The sequence below is a fragment of the Cyprinus carpio genome, chromosome A18 (assembly GCF_018340385.1).
Source record: "Cyprinus carpio isolate SPL01 chromosome A18, ASM1834038v1, whole genome shotgun sequence".
Classification (NCBI taxonomy): Eukaryota; Metazoa; Chordata; class Actinopteri; order Cypriniformes; family Cyprinidae; genus Cyprinus; species Cyprinus carpio.
In genome coordinates, this window is record NC_056589.1 from 12360578 (window position 1) to 12380143 (window position 19566).

A 19566-nucleotide genomic window follows, 5' to 3' on the forward strand; every position below is an offset into this window, starting at 1 on the left:
ATGACTAAATGTATATGTGCTATGATTGACAAGCAGACATCCAACAGAACACACAAACACATGCTGAAATGAGTGCCGTGCCTGCCTGCGATGAGGAGACGATGAATCAAAAAATAAATATTAGTCGAATTTAAAATAAAAATTTGCATTCAGAATGCAAAAACAGTGTATTTAAATTTTAGGTGCATACATCAGGGAGCCTTATCAGTGGCGCATGAGATGCAGTGGGGATGTAATGGTGCTTTTCCACTGCATGGTACAGCACAGTGCAGCACGGCATGGCACGGCTCACTTTTGGGGAGTTTTCCACTGTGTACCTGGTACTTTTTTCAGTACCACCTCGTCTGAGGATCCAAGTGAGCCGTACCGTTACCAAAATGTGATGTGTAACCCCTGCTGATCACTGATTTCCCGGAAAGAACTGTCACTACCTGCATCATTGAACTGGCATTACGAGACACTAGACCCGCTAGATTAAATCAGCACAGCCAGCGAGGATCGAACGCAACTTTTTTTGAATGAACGCAACAGTTTCGAATGAGCACACATTTTTTTAAACAACAAAATAAAGGCTGTTTCGTGGTCTGATGAGTAAGTACAGACGTTCCTCTCAATGAGCAGTAGCAGAGGAGTGGAGCCAGCGAGAGCTTGATGGGACGACGCAGAATAAAAAAGTTTTTCAGGAGGTTGCTCAGCATGGCAGTAGAGACATGTCTATAATCCAGCCCACTCTAAGTGGTATTAAACTGCAGTGGAAGCGCAAACTGAGCCGAGCCGGACCGTACCGAGCCATACCATGCAGTGGAAAACCGCCATAAGTGTCATGCTGCATTTTAATGTTTTTGTTAGTCTATCCAGTTGAACCCACAGGATGCGCCACTGCAGCATTTTCCATTTAAAATATTAGAGAAATATAGAAGCTCAATGCGGAGAAGATATTGGTTAGGTTAAAACCGAAACCAAGCTATTCACACAAAACGCATATAAGGGGCATTTTTGAGATGCACAACTATGACTGTGGCACTTGCGTCTTGCACAAGACTTGAACAGAAAGTCATGTAAAGTTAAAAGAGGTTCAACTTTTATAAAACATGTCTCAAGAGCTTGTGGGGTTTTTATTCCAGTCCACTGCGTCTCATATATTTTTAAATGCAACCGTGTGATCAGCGCTCTGGCTATTTGTATTAATCTATGCATAAATACACAATGTTATTTTGTTCATATTGTTTATGCAATTTACGAAATTATATTTGATTTATAAATATGGGTCTTTTTTTTTTGTTAGTTTTTTTAAATATTCACTTTTTTATAGACTGCGATTATTTTATTGCATCGAATAAACAATTTAATGAGGTGCATTATTTTGCTCATTGCGCCCTCCTGTGTCCTCAGGAGACAAGCCAAATGTTTCATTAACACGTATTTAATCTGCATATAAAATATAAGAAAGGAGATATTTGTTTCAATTTTATTTAGTTTTATTTGTTATTTTGTGAGTTAAAAACTAGCCCAATCACACGTTGGTGGGTGAAGCTGCTGTTTGCCAACAAGGTGGGCTATTTGCACTTAATGTAAATAGACACTCCGAAATGTTTTTATTTTATTATTTTTTCCAACAATTAAACAGTTGGAATGTTTCCCGCGCCTATTACTGAATGTGTGAAAATAATAAAAGCTAAGCAGCTAACTGAGATGAAGAAGTACCCGAATTATGCCTTGCTTACATACACTTTTAACAGTCCATCAGATTACAGTAACATATACCAACCCAAAACAGGAAATTGAAGGTGAAGAGCAGGTATTTTAGGCAAATGGTCCCACATGTTTCGTTCTTCTCTTTATTTGCCCCCATCTGATAAAGAAAAAGCACAGACATGAACTAAAAGCAACTGAACACTTTTGTTGGGCTAAATATGCTGTTGTTTTGCGGATGTGCACAGTATTTGCTTTTGTATTTTCAAATCTTAATGTTAACAAAAAAAAAACATTTCTTCTTGTCCTTGTCATTCAAGCCTCTTCTGGTTGTTTACTCTCAGGGTTTGCATGATCTTGAAACAAAGCACTGTTAAAATATATACTTTGACACATAAGTGATGAATGTGTCTGGATCTCTTTGTTTATCTGCCACTCATTCAAAAACACAGATGTTCACAACAATGATTGACACACACAAACACACACACACACAATTATAAACAGTTGAGATATCCCTTACAAGACAATATTGTGGTGGTACATTGCAATATAATGGTGCTCCAGCTAATACCATTCTACATGTCTAAAAGACCAAAGCTGTATATAATACTTTATTGATTAGATTAATCTCGAAATAAATACTCGTTTTCACGGTCGTAACATGTATAAATACTAATAGTACTGCTCACTAAATGAAGTAATATGTGACACACAACTGACTGGTCACTCACCTGTTTGAACATGTTCAGAACGACACTCATCTCGATCGCTACCCTACCGCAGCACAAAGCCATGCTGAATAAGGAAACTCCCATAAAACTATCTTTAAATTGCAGAAATATAGCAATTGCTAGTATGTTATTCCGAATTCAGCCTTATAAACGGTTTCAGAGCACATTTATAATATACTTATTTGACCAACTTTGATGTTGCATTAAGCTTAGCTTTGTTTATTTGACCAACTCTGATGTTGCATGAAGCTTAACTGTGTTTATTTATTCAGATTATTTCATCTCGGTCTTATTTTCTTATTGATTTCTACTGCGGTAACACAATACCAGACGCTAGGCTAGCCCAGAAATCAAGTTAACTCTACACTGCAGCTCTATACTCATTAGAATCTGTTCAGTCCCCTAATTCTATGTAATGGTGTTCAGATTTTCGACCTCGAAGGCTAATTCCATAAAGACCTAACAGTTAACTTACTACGAACACTTTTCAAAGAGTTTAGATCTCACCTTTATTAGCTGACGTCACACAAAGACAGCCAAACAGAAGAATACTGCAAAAAATGTAAGAATCGGTCCTCGTTCAAACAAACAAACAAAAAAAACTTAACAAGCTTATTTTATCGGCTAGTTTACGTTACCTTTTTTTTCTTCAGAACAGAACGAACAGCAGAAACACAACGTGCCCAAAGAGAAAAGTTCGAAGGAGCTCCACCCCAGTAATCAGGGTTGCCAGGTGCCAGAAAATGTTCCAACCCAAAATCCCATTATACTCCTGCAATACCGGAGGCTACAATTTTAGTGCAGCATCTGTAGGAATCTTGCGTGCGTGTTGTGTGTGTGTGACAGCTATCTATTCTACTTCAAGATAGGGAAACTGATTCGAATTTGGAAAATATATATATATCTGGAGTGAAGACACATTTTGACCAAAGTAATCATTTCCGTTCTCTCTCTCTCTCTGCAGTTTATGAAAGAAAAAACAAACAAACAAACAAACAAAAAAAAAATGTTCCATGACAGAAGGCTTTTTTTCATATAAAGAAGAGTGTGGTTAAAGAAAATTGCGGAAACTCAATATGGACTTGAATGGCAGCAAAAAAGCTTAAATCAATGAATATGGATCATATAGCAGTCTGATTTTATTTCTGTTTTTATTTCTGAGCATGACCTAAGTGTGTATCAATGAATGTGAATAGTGCAAGATAAAAAAGAAAAAAAAAAAATGTTTGAAGTTAATAAACAGTAAAATATTTATGTTATTTTTATTCAAGAGACATAGTGATGTTAAAAATGCTGTTGATTGGATGCAGGAGTGGGATAGTGTTTTTATCCTTAGTCACAACACCACTTGGTGGGGGTGGGGGTAACTTATTTAATAAAAGATTGTTTTTCCCAGTTTCACATCAAGTTGACTAGATTGTGAAAGGAAGACTTTAAAAGAAAGAGCAATTTTTGAAAAATATGTTCTCATTTTTGTTTGTGTTTATGCTCCAACATCAGCAATGGAAAGACTGGTGTTTTTAGATAGAGTTTTTTTTATTTATGTAACTGTCAAAGCTTACGGAAGGAAAATAATGACAAATATCTTTGAAACGAAAAGCTAAAAAATAAATTAAAAAAACCCTGAAAAAATAATGCATTGGATTAACGGTGCTTGCATTTTTATGCCTTGTATTTTCAGGGCTTGCATTTTAAGGGTCTGAAATTGAACATAGTTATTTATTTAAGGGGTCAATATTTCAATTCAAAACATTTCACACACATTTTCATAATTTAAAATTCATATTCACCTTCCAGAGTTCACTTCCGAAATCTGTTTAAAAATATGATATATAATATTCAACAGACAATTTTCAGTCCATTTTATTTCGCTTTACAAGTTCGCTTCAGCTAATTCAATGGTTCAGATTCGGCAGAAAATTGGAGAAGGGTACAACTGCAGCCTGCGGTGCGTTCCAAACAGAAAATATTGCCCTCCGAAGGGCACTTCGGACCGAAAACAATCATGGCCGCGATATTGAAGGGTCGTTCCAAACTGAAGTGCTCAAAACTGGCCACTTCAAAGTGCATAGGGATGAGCCCTTCCGAATGGAACGCAGGGCTGGAGATCTCCAAATGGGGGAGGGAACACAAAAATGGGGTGAGAGCTCAAAAATAAGGCGTGGCTTCCTCCCATTAGGCGCGTTCGACTTGAAGCAGCGCTGCACAGAATAGGCGTTGTCGGTACACGATCCGTTCCACCCATGGTTCCACCTGCACGATCCGTTCTGCGCATGCGCGTAATTACGTAGTAGAAAACGTCACGGTTTTCCTACACTATCGGTACCTACCACGCATGCAATGAAATACTTGACGGCTAGGCGGCACCATTTGCGGCATATTTGTGTAGGCTTAATTTATGGTATTAGGCTTAATTTACTTAACTTGCCGTGTTTTGGTCTGAGGTCAGTAGTATTGTCAAAGACGGTTTGTGTGGTTTTTTTATTTTTTATTAAAAGCTGCTAATAGTTAACTTTTAAGTTGAGTAATTTTGTATTAGTATGGGTCTATATAGGCTTATATATATATATATATATATACATCTATATATATATATATATATATATATATATATAATCTAAATGAGGAAAATAATCCCTTCAGTGTTGTTTACAGAAGACAATAAGGAACATAATATGCATTTCTGCCTAGACTATCTGCCTGCACTTACATGAAGAAAGAACTACAAACAAGTGTGGGGAAACATTATAGAGTATTTCAAACTGACAATGGAAATGACTTGAAAGAAGCATGTGTGCACAGAAGTTTTATTTAAGAGTAAAAATTTTCTCTCAAACACACACACTCTCCCTCCCTCCCTCTCCCTCACACACACACACACACACACTCTCTCTCTCTCTCCTCACACACACACTCTCTCTCTCACACACTCTCTCCTCACACACACACACTCTCTCACACACACACACTCTCTCACACACACAGGGTGCACAGTCACCCAAATACACTCACACTAACAAAATCTATATGGGTGACTGTGCACGCCAACTCTAGCATTTACTCTCAGGTTGAGGGTGTCTTTGGCAAATAATCATGAAGGTTTCCATGTCCTGGATGTTTTTCGAAAATGAACGTGAAAGGCTCCATGGCATCGCACTTCATCGACTCCATCAGCAACCCTCCACGCGTTCCTTTGGTCATCATGATCCATCAACATGTATGAGGGTTCTTGCACCTGGCCAGTGAAAAGCCCAACACTGTTCCTCACGATGTATTCTGCCTGGTACATATGTTTCAATGTGAGGGGCAGCTCCTCCACTTCTACCTGTTCCTCCTATGATAAAGTAAAATACCATAAATTAAGACTACAAACTACAACATAAGATGTTTTGGGTCTTTAAAAAGGGGCCTAAAGACATCTTTTCAGCATAAATTAAATAGTTATTATGAGTTATGGTTTGTATATTATTGTATTTTCATTAGGCTATTAATTGCGAACCTTTGTATTGTTTTTATTTGTAAGCCACTTTGGACAAAAGCATCTGCTAACTCATATAAACCATAACATGCACAAAGTAAATACAGGTAGGTCTCACACAAAATTAGAATATCACATACAACCAATAAAAAACTAAATTTTTAATACAGAAATGTTGGTCTTCTGAAAAATATGTTCACGTATATGCACTAAATACTTGGTTGGGCCTCAGTTTGCTTGAAATACTGCATCAGTATGACGAGGCATGAAGGCAATACACATGTGGCACTGCTGAGGTGTTATGGAAGCCTAGGTTTCTTTAAAAGCAGCTTTCAGCTCACCTGCATTGTTGTATCTCATACCTCCGATCTTCCTGTTGGCAATGCCCAATAGATTCCCTTTGGGATTCAGGTCAGACGAGTTTGCAGGGCAATCAAGCACAGTGACTCCTTGGTCATTAAACCAGGTATTGGTACTTTTGGCAGTGTGAGCAGGTTCCAATTTCTGAAATTCTGGATATTTCAGTTTATTTTTTATTCATTTGCAAAAAGTTCTACAATTCTGGTATTTTGCTGTCACTATGGGGTACTGAGTGTAGATTAAGAAGAAAAAAAAATTAACAAATGTCTCTAGGAGACATTGCAGACATCTGCAATGTAACAAAGGGTGAAACATTGACCACGTTTACATGCACCCTCATAATGCGATTATAACAAAATAATGTGATTAAGCTTATAATCATAGTAACCATTGTTGTATATATTCACTTTGTGTTTTCCAAAACAACAATGTCGCATCAACTATAACAACAAGGTAAACTCTACCTTAATAGGGTGAAGGACAGGAGACACAGTCTTTATGGGGTCGTTCTTTTGGCATCTGTGACAGCTTTTGACCTGATGGATACATTTATTATTTAGACCAAATAATTATCTGAAGTCAAACAAAGCCATTAAATCAATTCATTGCCTGAGAGCCATAGTGTTAAATTCCATGAAAGTTCCAAAAAAGTACCCAGTCTCTGCCACATCTGCCTTTATGTTATCCCAGTAGTACCCCACAACAACCCTGTCCATGGTCGCCCTCACGCCCCCATGGTTCCCTGTGCCAGGGTTGTTGTGGCACTCCTCCAGGACAGCCCGCCTCTGCTCATCAGACAGCACAACCAGCCTCATGAATTGTGCACTGGGGCCAGTGTAGAATAATTTACTTTCTGTGGTAGACAAACAATGTTTGTAACAATGATTTTGCTGCTTTGTTTGGTATTACAATATGTATGTATGTATGCGTGTGTGTGTGTGTGTGTGTGTGTGTATGCGTGTATGTATGCGTGCGTGTGTGTGCGTGTGTGTATGCGTGCGTGTGTGTATGCGTGTATGTATGCAAGTGTGCGTGTGTGTATGCGTGCGTGCGTGCGTATGCGTGCGTGTGTGTGTATGCGTGTGTGTGTGCATGCGTGCGTGCGTGTATGCATGCATGTGTGTGCGTATGCGTGTATGCATGCGTGTGTGTGTATGCGTGTGTGTATGCGTGCGTGCGTGCATGTATGCGTGCGTGTGTGTATGTGTGTATGCATTTGTGTGTATGCGTGTGTGTGTGTATGCGTGTGTGTGTGTATGCGTGCGTGCGTGTGTGTGTGTATGCGTATGCGTGCGTGTGTGTGTATGCGTGTGTGTGTGCATGCGTGCGTGCGTGTATGCATGCGTGTGTGTATGCGTCAATTTATCCAATTTGTATGCTTTCTTGTGCGTGTGTGTGTTATGCGTGTGCGTGTGTGTGTGTTGTGCGTGTGTGTGTTGGTGTGTATGCGTGCGTGCGTGTGTGTATGCGTGTGTGTGTGTATGTAGGCGTGTGTGTGTATGTATGCGTGTAGGCGTGTGTGTGTGTATGTATGCGTGTGTGTGTGCGTGTATATGTGTATGTGTGCGTCTCATATGAGTATGTTTTAGGTGTGTCTTTGTGCATTTCTTATGTATTTGTTTAAGCAATGACGTTGAAGAGTTAACCCTTTAGGTATCGAAATCTGGTACCGAACAAGAAGTCATTTTTCGATACTCGATAGTATCGAGGCAATTCGGTCGGTACCTAAAAAGTATCGAACTCGGTACCTAGCCCTAGCTAATATTATTTCAAATGCCCACACTCACTTACCTCTTATAACGAAATTTGCAGCCATTCGTGAGACCTTAACGGCATTATCCGCATCCACTAACCCGTCAACCAAATATTGCCTAACGGCATTATAAAGGGCAAACTTCTCATTTCTTCCGCTGAACTCCATTTTCTTTCGCTGTGAGTGAATGAAAGTCTCGCGGTACAAATATGTGGATGCGTGGAACAGATCGTGCAGTGTCGTAAATCATCGCAAAATAGAATTATCATTTGCGCATGTGCGTTTTCTAAAGCGTCTACTACGCATGCGTAGAACGGATCGTGCAGGTGGAACGGATCGTGTACTGACAGGCTTGTTTGAGATGAGCAAATTCTGCGCAGAACCGATCACCAGTGATAACCGCGAGATGCATGCTGGTTAGAAAAGTGTCTGAGTTACGTTCCACTTGCTCTGATGTCATGCTGACGTGTGCCAAAAAACTCACGCAGCGGTGAGGCAGCTGTGTCGGATTGCGCAGTCGAGCACAGCTGCTCTCTACCGACTGCGCTATTCTAAAGCATGATGGGAAACGACTGACTGACGACAAAGCTTCATGCTCATTGGCTGAGAATGTCAACTGATACATTTTCTTTTTATTCTAAGAATTAGATTACCCATTTATTTATATATTACATGCGAACTAAACAAAAACAAAACACGCCTAGTGAAGTTAAGAATTAGGACATGCGTTTATTTAATTTAATTTTTTTTCTTAATTAGAATTTTTCCTTGTAATTTTCACTTTATTCTATTGTATGTTTGTGTGAATTAATAAATCAATCCATTGAAAATATACATGCACATAAATATCTAAATGGACTGTTTAGCTATTATGCCTCATCTTTGTGTGGTTTCATCTGAGAAGTGTCAGGGTCTGGCTTAAAACAAGGGAAGAAATTCTGAATGTTTGCTACAAAACATCTTTGACCTGCATAGTATGGAAAAATACTATGGACGTGAAATGATGGCAGAAACCTGCTTGTTTGCAAACATTCTTCTAAATTTCCTCCTTTGTGTTCAGCAGAACAAAGGAATTGATGCACATGATGACAAAGATGTGGTATTTCGAATACATCCATCGCATCTGCGAAAAAAAAAAACCGCGAACGTGATCTCCTCCATTGCTGACGTTTGCAGGCGAGAAAACCATAGACAGTAAAAGAAATGGACACAGCGACCCCGTTGGATTCAACGGAGACAAGTGAAGTCAATTAGAAGCACGCACTTCCTGGGGGTCGAGCGTACTGCGCAGACTCAAACTCAGCTTGATGACGTAAATGTCACGTGAGCAACCTGTCTGACAATTGTAAGTCTTCTAATAGCTGTGCGACAGAGAGTCGCAGATTATGACGTAATCATTAGCCTATTTTTACAAAAACTGCTTCTACGGGGCCATAACGTAAGATACAAGGTAATGGGGCCTTTTATACATTTTCGTGTTTCTTTAGAAATAATTAATGGGACAAATGGAGTCTTTAAAAGCCTCAGATGTAAAGTTATTCGCTGTCAAAAGTGACGCCAAAATGAATGGGAGTCAATGGAATGCTAACAGCAGGTGGGGGTCCGCTAGCCAATGGCGGCGCCCAGGGATGCTTCAATAAAATATGAAACCCTGCCCCCCTGGACAAAACAGCGAGATTCAGGAAGTGTCCGACTTCAAAGGTCTTTTTTGACCCCTCCCCTTACTGCAGCCGCCTACTCTCGCCTACATTTCAGGCAAGGCAAGGCGCATCTCAAACAAGCCTAATGATCACTGTATGACATAAAAAGCATCTCAAACCAGCCTAATGATCACTGTTGACATCAAAGTAACGCGATAGCGATTCGAAATGCATTGGATCCGCGGGCTCTTTTTTAATCCGCTCTCCGCGGGTACTTTGATGTCATACAGTGATCATAATATTCTGTTTTTTGAATGTAACAAAATCTGCGCAAACCGATCACCGGTTTTGTATCACCGGTGATCACTCCGTGCGAGATGCAATTGCCGGGTATAGAAAAGTGTCCGATGTACGATCCTGCCGGCTTGCTCTAGATGTCATATGCTGACGGTTGTTTGCCAGAAAAACTCTCACGCGAACGGCGAGGCGGCCTTGTGTTCGGATTGTGATCAGATCGAGTGCAGTTGCAGCTATTTGTCGAGTGCAGGCTCGCCACCGACTGCGCTGATCAAAAGTTCATGATGGGAAACAAACTGACTGTCGACACATCTAACGCTCATTGGGTTTCAGACGCACTTGTGATGCTGTCGTTCTCTTCCTAAAATAATTTTATTTTTTTCTAATTTCATGTGATTATTGTAGTTAAATTGAGTCCATGAATCTTCCCAAACCCTATTAGCAGTGCGCGATATATGTGTGGAATATGTGATTGTTGTCATATTTCGATAAAAGAAGCTAAAATACATGTTTGTTTAAAGTAAAAACGGATTTGATAAATACGGGCTTTTGCGTCTGGAATTTAAATAAGTCAAGCACCTTGAGTGTCCCTTGTTCATCATATTTTATTTTTCATATAAAAAGCAACAGAACTGAAATTATATCATTTTTATCTAAGCACGACGGCACGTGTATTGAGATAACGCGATATCTGTCCTTGATCGCGTAGGTATCTGTTCCACTTTGAGAGCTTCAGAGACTAGTCCTCTGTGACTGCGGTTTATTTCACTCCTCCCCTCACTGCAAGCCGCCTACTCTCTCGCCCTACTACGTTTCAGGCGAGGCGAGGCGCATCTAACACAGCCTATTCTGTGCAGCGTGCTGCTTCGAAGTTGAACGCTCGCCTATTGACACAAACTCTAATCCTACCCCACACCTGACCCCTTTTTCTCCCAATCCACTTCAGTGCAAACTCTAATCCTACCCCACACCTGACCCCTAACCTTAACCAGTGAAACTGACTGCACGGCTGGATTGGCGCTGAATAGCAAGGTTAAGAAAGTTGCAGTTCAGGACATAAGCATATCAATAAAGGGATAGAGTAAAATCTTTGCGCTGCACTGGGACGGGTCGCGGGAGAGCTCGTGGGTGATTCCCGTTTATTTAGCAGAGGTTCAAACTCCGGTCCAAACACCACTGGCCAGGAGCTTTGGGCTCTGCTCTCACTGAGCATATTTATTTATATAGAATATTTTGTTTTAGATAAACTAGAAATAAAGTTTTATTTTGAAATGTAAGTCATTAACAACTGGCTGAAGTCAGAGCCAATGGTTAAGGTCTTTGCGCGAAGAGACCCAGCCACATTTTGGAGGTTCTGCCCACTTTTAGAGTTCACGCCCCATTTTGGAGATCTCAGGTCTACATTTATACCTACTTGGAACTTTCGTTTCTAAGTTTAACCAACTTGAAATATTTGACAGTGTAGTTTCTATTTGCAGAGGTTTTTTTTTTATGACGTTGAACAATGTAGCCAATCTGTTGATTTCTTTAATGTTGGAGTTTTTGTCCGGTGCGCAGTTCTACAAGCTCGAAAAACATCTTATTATAATGATGTAAATAATAAATTAATTGTGCAGTATAGAGAAATTAATAACGTAACTTTTTGAGATCACGATCAACTGAGTGACAGCTTTTTATGGAGCGCTCTTTGTGCGCTTGAATGTAATTGAGTATTTGTAAAAAACTTTTGTTTTTCTCCTGCAAAATCCTCAAATCATCTTGCAGGAGGTATAATTCTCTTCCTAAATATTAAAATCAGCTATATTTTTACATGCATAAAGATGGACTACATAGATCTTAAATAACAGACTTTAAAATAAAAACTTAGTAAAATAATATAATTTTTTTATGTTTATCATAAAATTATAAAAAAAAAAAAAATACAATAAAAACATTAATTATTCCTCCCGTGTGTTAAAATTTACGTGTTTTATGTGAAATGAGACCATTTTTTAATCAATTTACTCCAATGTAGTTGAGTAGGGCATGCTATTTTTTTTCCTACCCACTTGTATAAAACATTAAATTCAGATGTCTCTTTGAATCACTTTTCACAACAAATATAATTCCAAAGCAACATGCTGAAATTATATATAATGCGGTTGAGACACCTAGGCTGGAACAAACTGGAAGTCATGCAGTAGAGTACTTGAAAAATAATGTCAACCAATTTTAGAGTGCATTGTTTTAATATTACTAAATAACTATATAAATTACTAATAAACCAACAACAATAACAATAATTGTTTTTTGGTGAAGGTTATTTATTTATTTATTGGTGGTGGGGTTGGGGGCGACTGAAGCAATTTTTTCTTTAGGACTACACCACTGCTGAGAGCCACTGTACATAGTGGCATGTTTCTGAGTTACTTTCAGCCTGCATGAGGAGATGCCAAATTGACTTGCTTCATAACCCAACATAATAATAATGATAATAATAATAATAATAATAATAATAAGAATAAGACATTAAAGTTATTTAAAAAAAAATCAAATACAAAAAAATAAATATTAAGGCTTTGAACACGTTGCCAAATTAGCTCCACATGATGGCGCTAAGAATTCACTGTTATTCACGACACTGCATCTCTATATCATAGACTGCTCTATATTCAAGCACTGAATGCTACACACTAATAAGTTTATGAAGAATGACTAGGATAAACTACAACTAATTTAGTTGATTAAGATTTTCTTTTACAAAATATTTCCTCTCTCGCACTGAGTTTCTGAGCTGAGGCAGCCACTCACACTAGCTCAATCCTCGAGCACATGACGTCACGTGAACTTGGGCGCGCTCTGCCCTCCCTGCCAAACCTTAAGTTAGTGCACTAGTAGTCTCGATCTGACCACACGACTGCAAGACCGCAAAACGCACCCTGCAACGAGAATTAAACAAGGCATAATTTCTGGAGTTTACAGCACTTTCATTTCTATTTTTTCAAGGGGGCGGGGAAAACACGAGTAGAGAGGACGATTAGAGTTAATCTTCACACAGAGGTATGCTGCATTTATTTATAAATCTTATAAAGTTTAGTTGCGAACACTGTTTGTTGTTATTCCGTACTAGAGAGTTAACGTAATAGCGCGCGTGATGATATTGTGCACACGATAACGGGAGTTACTATTTCACCCCTTACAGACTTATAAATCCACCAACAATATCCTCAGCAATGTTTATTATTCAGCGAAGTTAAAACCTAATTAACCTGTAAAACTGCGTATCCTTCCGAATATTTAAAGGGATATTTCAACGAAAAGTGAAAATATTGTCAAAAAACAACAACAACATATTTTTCCAAACATGTAACGTTATGACTTTCTTCTATGGAACACAAAAATAACATGTTAAGCTAAATGTTAGTGACATCTTACCATCACTTGCGTCTCTTCTCAATACGAAGTGAGTGACTGGGACTGTAAAATGTCATGGTCTTCACTTTAAGTAAGAAAGTCATACAGGTTAAAACATTACATCGACTATTCCAGACATTCCCAAAAGAATCCTCATATAGCACAAATTATCTCAAAAACAAACAAACACAGCAACCCCAAATAGTAAAAATAAGAAAATTTCTCAAATAATCAAAATAAAATGAACTAAAATTTTCTGCAGAATTTGGGCTAATACAAGTCCCAAAAAATAAAATCAACAACCAAAACAAACTAATTTTTTTTGAGTTAATAAAATAGAAAGAAACCAACCACAATATAACAATGACCGATTTACAAGAGCTACATTGGATAAACAAACCAAAAGCGGAACGAATCCACGCTACTTGTTTGGCTTTATCTGCTCGAACCAGAGCTGCCCCAATAGTATCCAGCTGCAGACCCGCAGCACCAGCAGTCACAGAACCGGAAGTTACGTTCTTAACAGAGTAGCGCCATCTTACGGTTTTTAAGGGGTAACTTGCTTCTATTACACACGATACGTCATACTTTATGTATGTATGCATTTTATAATGATATATTAAACATTTTATAAAAATCAATCTTGTGTAATTTAGTTGTAGGCCTATACAGTTATTCGTTTTATTGTATTATGCAATTTATTTCCTGTTTTTGATATTAAAAATAATGTTTGAAACCTCTGGGCATTTTATATAAAATATACTATAATCACAAGATTAAAAAAAATAAAAAATGTTAACTCCAAAGTCAAGAACACGTGCATCATACATTTTCTATATGAAAACTAAAACATTTCAATAAAACACACACACACACACACACACACACACACACACACACACACACACACACACACACACACACACACACACACAAAAGCAGCATAATTTTAAAAGTTACAATCAAAATGTTTACAATAATTAAATTGAAGTTTATGAAATGAACAATTCACTATTAAGCACATTTTGTCATGACAATCCTGCATTAAAAAAAAAAAAAATTACAAAATGAACAATTCACTCTTGGGCACATTTTGTCATGACAATCATGCATAAATTCAAATTAAAATGTATCAGATGAACAATTCCCTCTTAGGCCCATTTTGTTATGATAATCCTACAAAAATAACTCCCCTGATCACAAGATGAAATATGAAGGGCACTCTGGAAGCTTCTGATTGTTCCAGGAGATTGTTGAGGGCCTTTTCCTTGTCCTCTTCCTCCATTATAAGGAAACAAGGCTCTTCCACTGGCCCCCGGAGCAGATGTCTGTTGTAATGGAGCCATTTCACAACTTCTGTCAGATTACTGGGATCTCCTTCATTACAGAATATTAAAGGAAAATTTTACTTTATTATTTCTTATTAATATATATTAATATTTATATGACAGATAGATAGATAGATCGATCGATTTGAGACATACCTCACAAGCGTAGCCTGTTATCCACTTGGAAGGGCCTCTTGTAGGGTTTCTGCACTGTAATAAACATGTATCTTAGTTAATTTCAAATTGGTCAGAAGGGGGTGCAAATGTAATGGTGGGCTGGAGGAAATGTGTAGTACCTTTCTCCAGAAAAGTTCTCTAGAAGAATAAGAGTCCACCATCTCTGTATGATTGGAATGTCACACTGGAAGACACAAACATAGAGAAATCTTTAAATATCAACTGTTACAACATCATAAAGGTCAATTACTTTAACTGATAACTACTTACAGATGTAAAATCAAAGGGTGCTCCCAAGACAAGATGTACTGGAAAACAACAAAAAAATAAGAATATTGTCCCTGTAAATGGGGGGAAAAAAACCACCCTTGTTCGTTATTTAACAACTAATTAATCAAACCAATAATTGCTTGGGAAAATGTATAGTATAGTCTAAAATAAATATAAAAAAGTACACAGGTAAACTATTATGCAATAATATATTGCGAGTTCATTTAGTAAACAAACAAGGTATTCATACCTCCACAGTCAACTGCCTTGTTGAAGTGGATTTGAAGATGACTTTGGTCATTTAATTTGACCAGTTTGGCTGGCTTAAACATGCTGGTCAAGCAGAAAATTGCTGGTAGTTGCTGTAACACTTGTTGCACTGCTGCAGCTCAGGTAATGTGTTACCTCTCTGAATCCTTATCTCTACAGAAGATGAAGCCACACACAATTACTTTGCCACAGATTCAACATCTCTGTTAAATCTTGTGAGAAGCATTCAAATTCAGAGCAGAATTATGTTAAAGTTACAGATATCAGAACAAACACCACTGATTTGGAAACCAGGAAAAACATTGTTCAATAAACACAAATCTCCACTACCGTTCACCATTGATTTAACAAAGTAAAACTACAGGAACAACTTGTGGCAGAAATGGTCTAATGTTTTTGAGTGTTTTTAAATGCTTCACACAACTTTTCCCAGCACTTCAAAGCTTTAAGTACTACCAAATTCGATAGTTATTTTTAATGTGACAATATTTGCCCAACCTACAAAACTAAAACCCATCAAAAAAAATAAAAGCAAACAATTATTTAAAAATAAAAAATATAATAAAAAAAAAAAAAATATACTAAATTACCACTAGTAGCTGGCTGCAGAGAAGTACTTATAGGCCATTTCCACTCACTAATATATATATTTTTGTATTCAATTATATTTAGACATTCTGAATGACAGTAATAAAAGTACATTTATTTATTTATTTTATTACATCTGTAAGACGTCTGCTAAAGATCTGGGAATCATCTGCTGTGTACTCTGATACACGTCTCAGAAGCAGTTTTACATGCGTTGTCTAATAAATATTTATTTGACATCTGGCAGAAAAATATCTTAGAGACATATTGCAGATGAGCAAGTACTCTTAAAAATACATCTTGCATATGTAAATGCAGACATTAATAGATGTCTCTCCGTGAGATGTGTACATGTGCAATTAGGGTGAGTGCTTTACTGTCAAAGTGCTGGTGCCACCTTCTGTAGATCTTAATGGCACTAGTGCTGGTGTCGTCAAAACATTAGTCTGGAGACCTACAGTGGTTCTCGAAGTCAGAAAAGTCAATAACAGTGTTAGAAGAATGTTGTCTGTGGTATGTTTTTACTGCAAAACAATAAGAAATGCCGCAAATATAACCGCAAATTTTGAGAAAAGAAGCAGCAAAATTTTAGGCCACAAAAATCTGAAAAAAAGTTCCGCAAAATCCTGGAGGGATTGGGTAAAGATTCAAAGCTTCACAAGTGTCAAAACGCCATCTGGTGGTTAATAAAAATATAGCAGGCAAAAGCCCGTGAAAGACACTCCGTAGGACGATGCAGCGAACACAAATTCCATAGATCGACTCATGTTACGTGCACATACAAAAGCCTAAAAGTGTGTGTGTGTGTTTGTGTTTGTTGAATTTCTCCCCCTGATAAAGTAATTTACCCATTAAACTGGCATCAAGTGCCAGTATGAATATCAATATGATGTAATAGAAGAATAATGTACACATATGTGAATTGCATATGCCAAATATTTTATTTATTTCTGAAAATGTTTTTATTCTTCATATTACTTTTATTGAATAAGTCTGGATGAAAACTTACTTGTAAAGTAAGATCTGGGGGTTCGAACATTCCGACACGCACACGTGATTGGACAGAAAGTGAGGCTTGGTTTTTCGTTGATCACGTGATTCTCTGAAAACAATACGTGCTCCGGCACAGAGCTTCGTAAGACATTGAGCTGCTTACTCGATACGCGCTTTGACACTTTAGTGTCATACAGTATGTGACATCACTACTATATGCTTATTTAGAGTTAAAAATCCTTTTAAGTCTTTTAAAAAAGTTGATGTTATTAAGTGATCAGTATAAAGTTTCCGGGCACAGTTCAACATCCACTCATGTATCTTTTCCCTCTCTCTTTTGGTTCAGACAAGGGTCAGAATGATTGCTGAGTGATATGAATGTACTCATTATGGATCTTGGCAATGAGGTGGATCTCTCCAATAACAATATCACTCCTCTCTGGAAAAGACGGAATGAAAATGACATGAAGCCCAAGCCCAGACCTCTCTGTTACCAGTTAGATGGAGTTCTCATGACAGACTTTCCTGTGGATAATAAGTGCACTTTCACTCTCACTCAGCCGGCTGAGAAGGTTACCACCACTGCATCAAACACTACAGTGCTGAAACACACCTTCAACAAATCCACGAGGAAGGCTAGGGTTGTTCGGAGCATCAGTATTGGATATTTATCAAACGGACGATTTTCGCTGTCAAAGTTCACTAAATCGGATGATGAAAAGAATGAGGAGGCTATTTCTTCCCCTAAAACACCAATGTTGCCCACCAAGAATGGAAATGGCCTCAGTGTTTGGCATGACATAACAGAGCCTCTCAAACGTTTCTCCAGTCAGTTCACTTTTACCTCTCAAAGGGATCAGATTGTTTTTGGGAATGCATCTCCACCGCCAGACACTGTTTCACCAAAACATAATGCATCACCTCAGAACTTTACACGATCACCTCCACTCCAGTCGCAAGATGCTCATGGGTCTACCGTCGGCCTCAGCAGCTCCCCATCTCACAGTTCCACCTCCAGCATCCCCTCCTTCTCCTCCAACCTTAGCCTCCCTTCAGACCCCCCCACACCCCGCACCCCATCCCCTGCTGAGAGGCCAGGGGGCATCCTATTGCAAAGGCAGAGTTCAGAGTCACCTCAGGGCTCAGAGGGCAAGTGGTCCTCTTCCCCAATCATACTGAGCACCCATTGTCCCGCAGCGCAGAAGATCGGCACTCAGCAGATCATCCCCAGGGGTCTGGTCTCTGACACACGCTTCAGCAAGCCCTCTCAGAAGTTTTTGGACACTGGTAAAAGTGCTTTCCGACCACGAAGCATGTTTGAGACTGGGTCTTCTTTCCCCACCAGTAAGGATGAGCTGAATGGAGATGAGAACGCAGGACTGCTGACGAGAGGCCAGCGCTCCAAATCATATCGCCGAGCAATGGTTAGTGGTGTTGATTTAGATGTGCCATCTTTAGACCCAAAGGACAAACGACTGTCCCAGCCTGTGCTGAAAGGGGTTGCTGAAGAGGGACCGTCTTGCGTGAGTTCATCCAAGAGCAAAGTGAGTTGAACGCTAAATGTTGAGTAAAAAGTTATTTTACTTCTTCCTGCCAATGGCTAATGGCTATGGTGTCTCTATAGTGGTTAAACACAAGATAAAGGGCAATAGTGGTGTGCCATATTGACAAAAAAAATTAAAAATCGCACACAATAAAAGGTTATTGTGCTGGTTCTTTGTCTTGTTTCACATAATCACAAAAATCATATATTCCTCTTTAAAAGAAAAAAGTAATGCAAAGTGATCCACATTTGGTTTTCGTCAATAACGAGAATTATACAATATTTTGCTGGTGTTGGTTTTTGTGCTGGTTCCTTGTCTTGTTTCACATAATCACATAGATCAGATATTCCTCTTTAAAAGAAAAAAGTAATGCAAAGTGATCCACTTTTCGTTTTGTGAAAAAATTATTAATGACAAAATGACATGTTGTTCCAAACCCGTAAAAGATTTGTTCGTCTTCTGAACACAATATAAGATATTTTGGATGAAAACCGGGAGTCCTGTGACAAGAATAATTTTTGTAAGCTAAGAAAAGCAAAATAATGACTTTACGCCACATACGGTGATATGGAGAGACACAGAGAAGACTGTTGACAAAGGAATTATTGAATAAAGTCGTTATTTTTATTTTCTTCACTTACAGAAAGTATTCTTGTTGCTTCATAACGTTACAGTTGAACCACTGATGGGAGATGGACTATTCTGACGATGTCTTTCATACTTTCCTGACCTTGACAGTGATACTTACTAATACCGAACCTTGTGGAACACCACAAGTAACTTTTTTTAACACTATTTATTTGTACATGATATTTGATATCTGTCGTCAACGTAACTTTTTATCCAAGAGAAGGCTTTTCCTCTTATACCATATCTCTCTAGTTTAATCATTAATAAGCCATAATCAATAGTTTCAAAAGCCTTTTTTTTAATCTAGGAATACCCCCAAAGTATATTCATTATTATCCATTGGAGTAGAAATCTCTTCTACCAGTTCCATCACTGCCATTGAGGTTGACCTATTTGCTCTAAAGCCATACTGATGTTCA

The 19566-nt window shown here is 38.3% G+C and overlaps 2 protein-coding genes and 1 long non-coding RNA gene across 5 annotated transcripts in view; 1 reads left to right on the top strand and 2 right to left on the bottom strand.

Annotated features, from left to right (window-relative positions):
- The window catches only part of cd151l (CD151 antigen, like), a 52522-nt gene extending 49327 nt beyond the window's left edge, over positions 1 to 3195 (bottom strand). The window contains exons 1-3 of one of the 2 annotated variants that reach the window (XM_042775035.1): positions 3065 to 3195; positions 2934 to 2977; positions 1769 to 1852 (exon numbers count right to left, since the gene is read on the bottom strand). In XM_042775035.1, the coding sequence (XP_042630969.1) occupies positions 1769 to 1852 (84 nt within the window). In that variant the 5' untranslated portion in view covers positions 2934 to 2977; positions 3065 to 3195. The remainder of the gene's footprint in view (positions 1 to 1768; positions 1853 to 2933; positions 2978 to 3064) is intronic. The other variant, XM_042775036.1, reaches the window with a different exon arrangement.
- A 2418-nt stretch (positions 3196 to 5613) lies between these two features.
- Positions 5614 to 13459, bottom strand: LOC122134133. Of its 2 annotated transcripts, none has more exons than XR_006162460.1 (4): positions 13369 to 13459; positions 6729 to 7117; positions 6246 to 6416; positions 5614 to 5760 (listed from the first exon to the last, which is right to left on the bottom strand). It is a non-coding gene; the product is annotated as an uncharacterized LOC122134133 (long non-coding RNA). The 2 variants fall into 2 exon arrangements; XR_006162459.1 differs by lacking the exon at positions 13369 to 13459 and adding an exon at positions 8056 to 8092.
- Positions 12806 to 19566, top strand: part of LOC109110407 (rho guanine nucleotide exchange factor 26-like) — an 85060-nt gene continuing 78299 nt past the window's right edge. Inside the window, exons 1-2 of the mRNA XM_042775037.1 lie at positions 12806 to 12993; positions 17320 to 18517. Of these exons, the coding sequence (XP_042630971.1) occupies positions 17348 to 18517 (1170 nt within the window). The 5' untranslated portion in view covers positions 12806 to 12993; positions 17320 to 17347. The remainder of the gene's footprint in view (positions 12994 to 17319; positions 18518 to 19566) is intronic.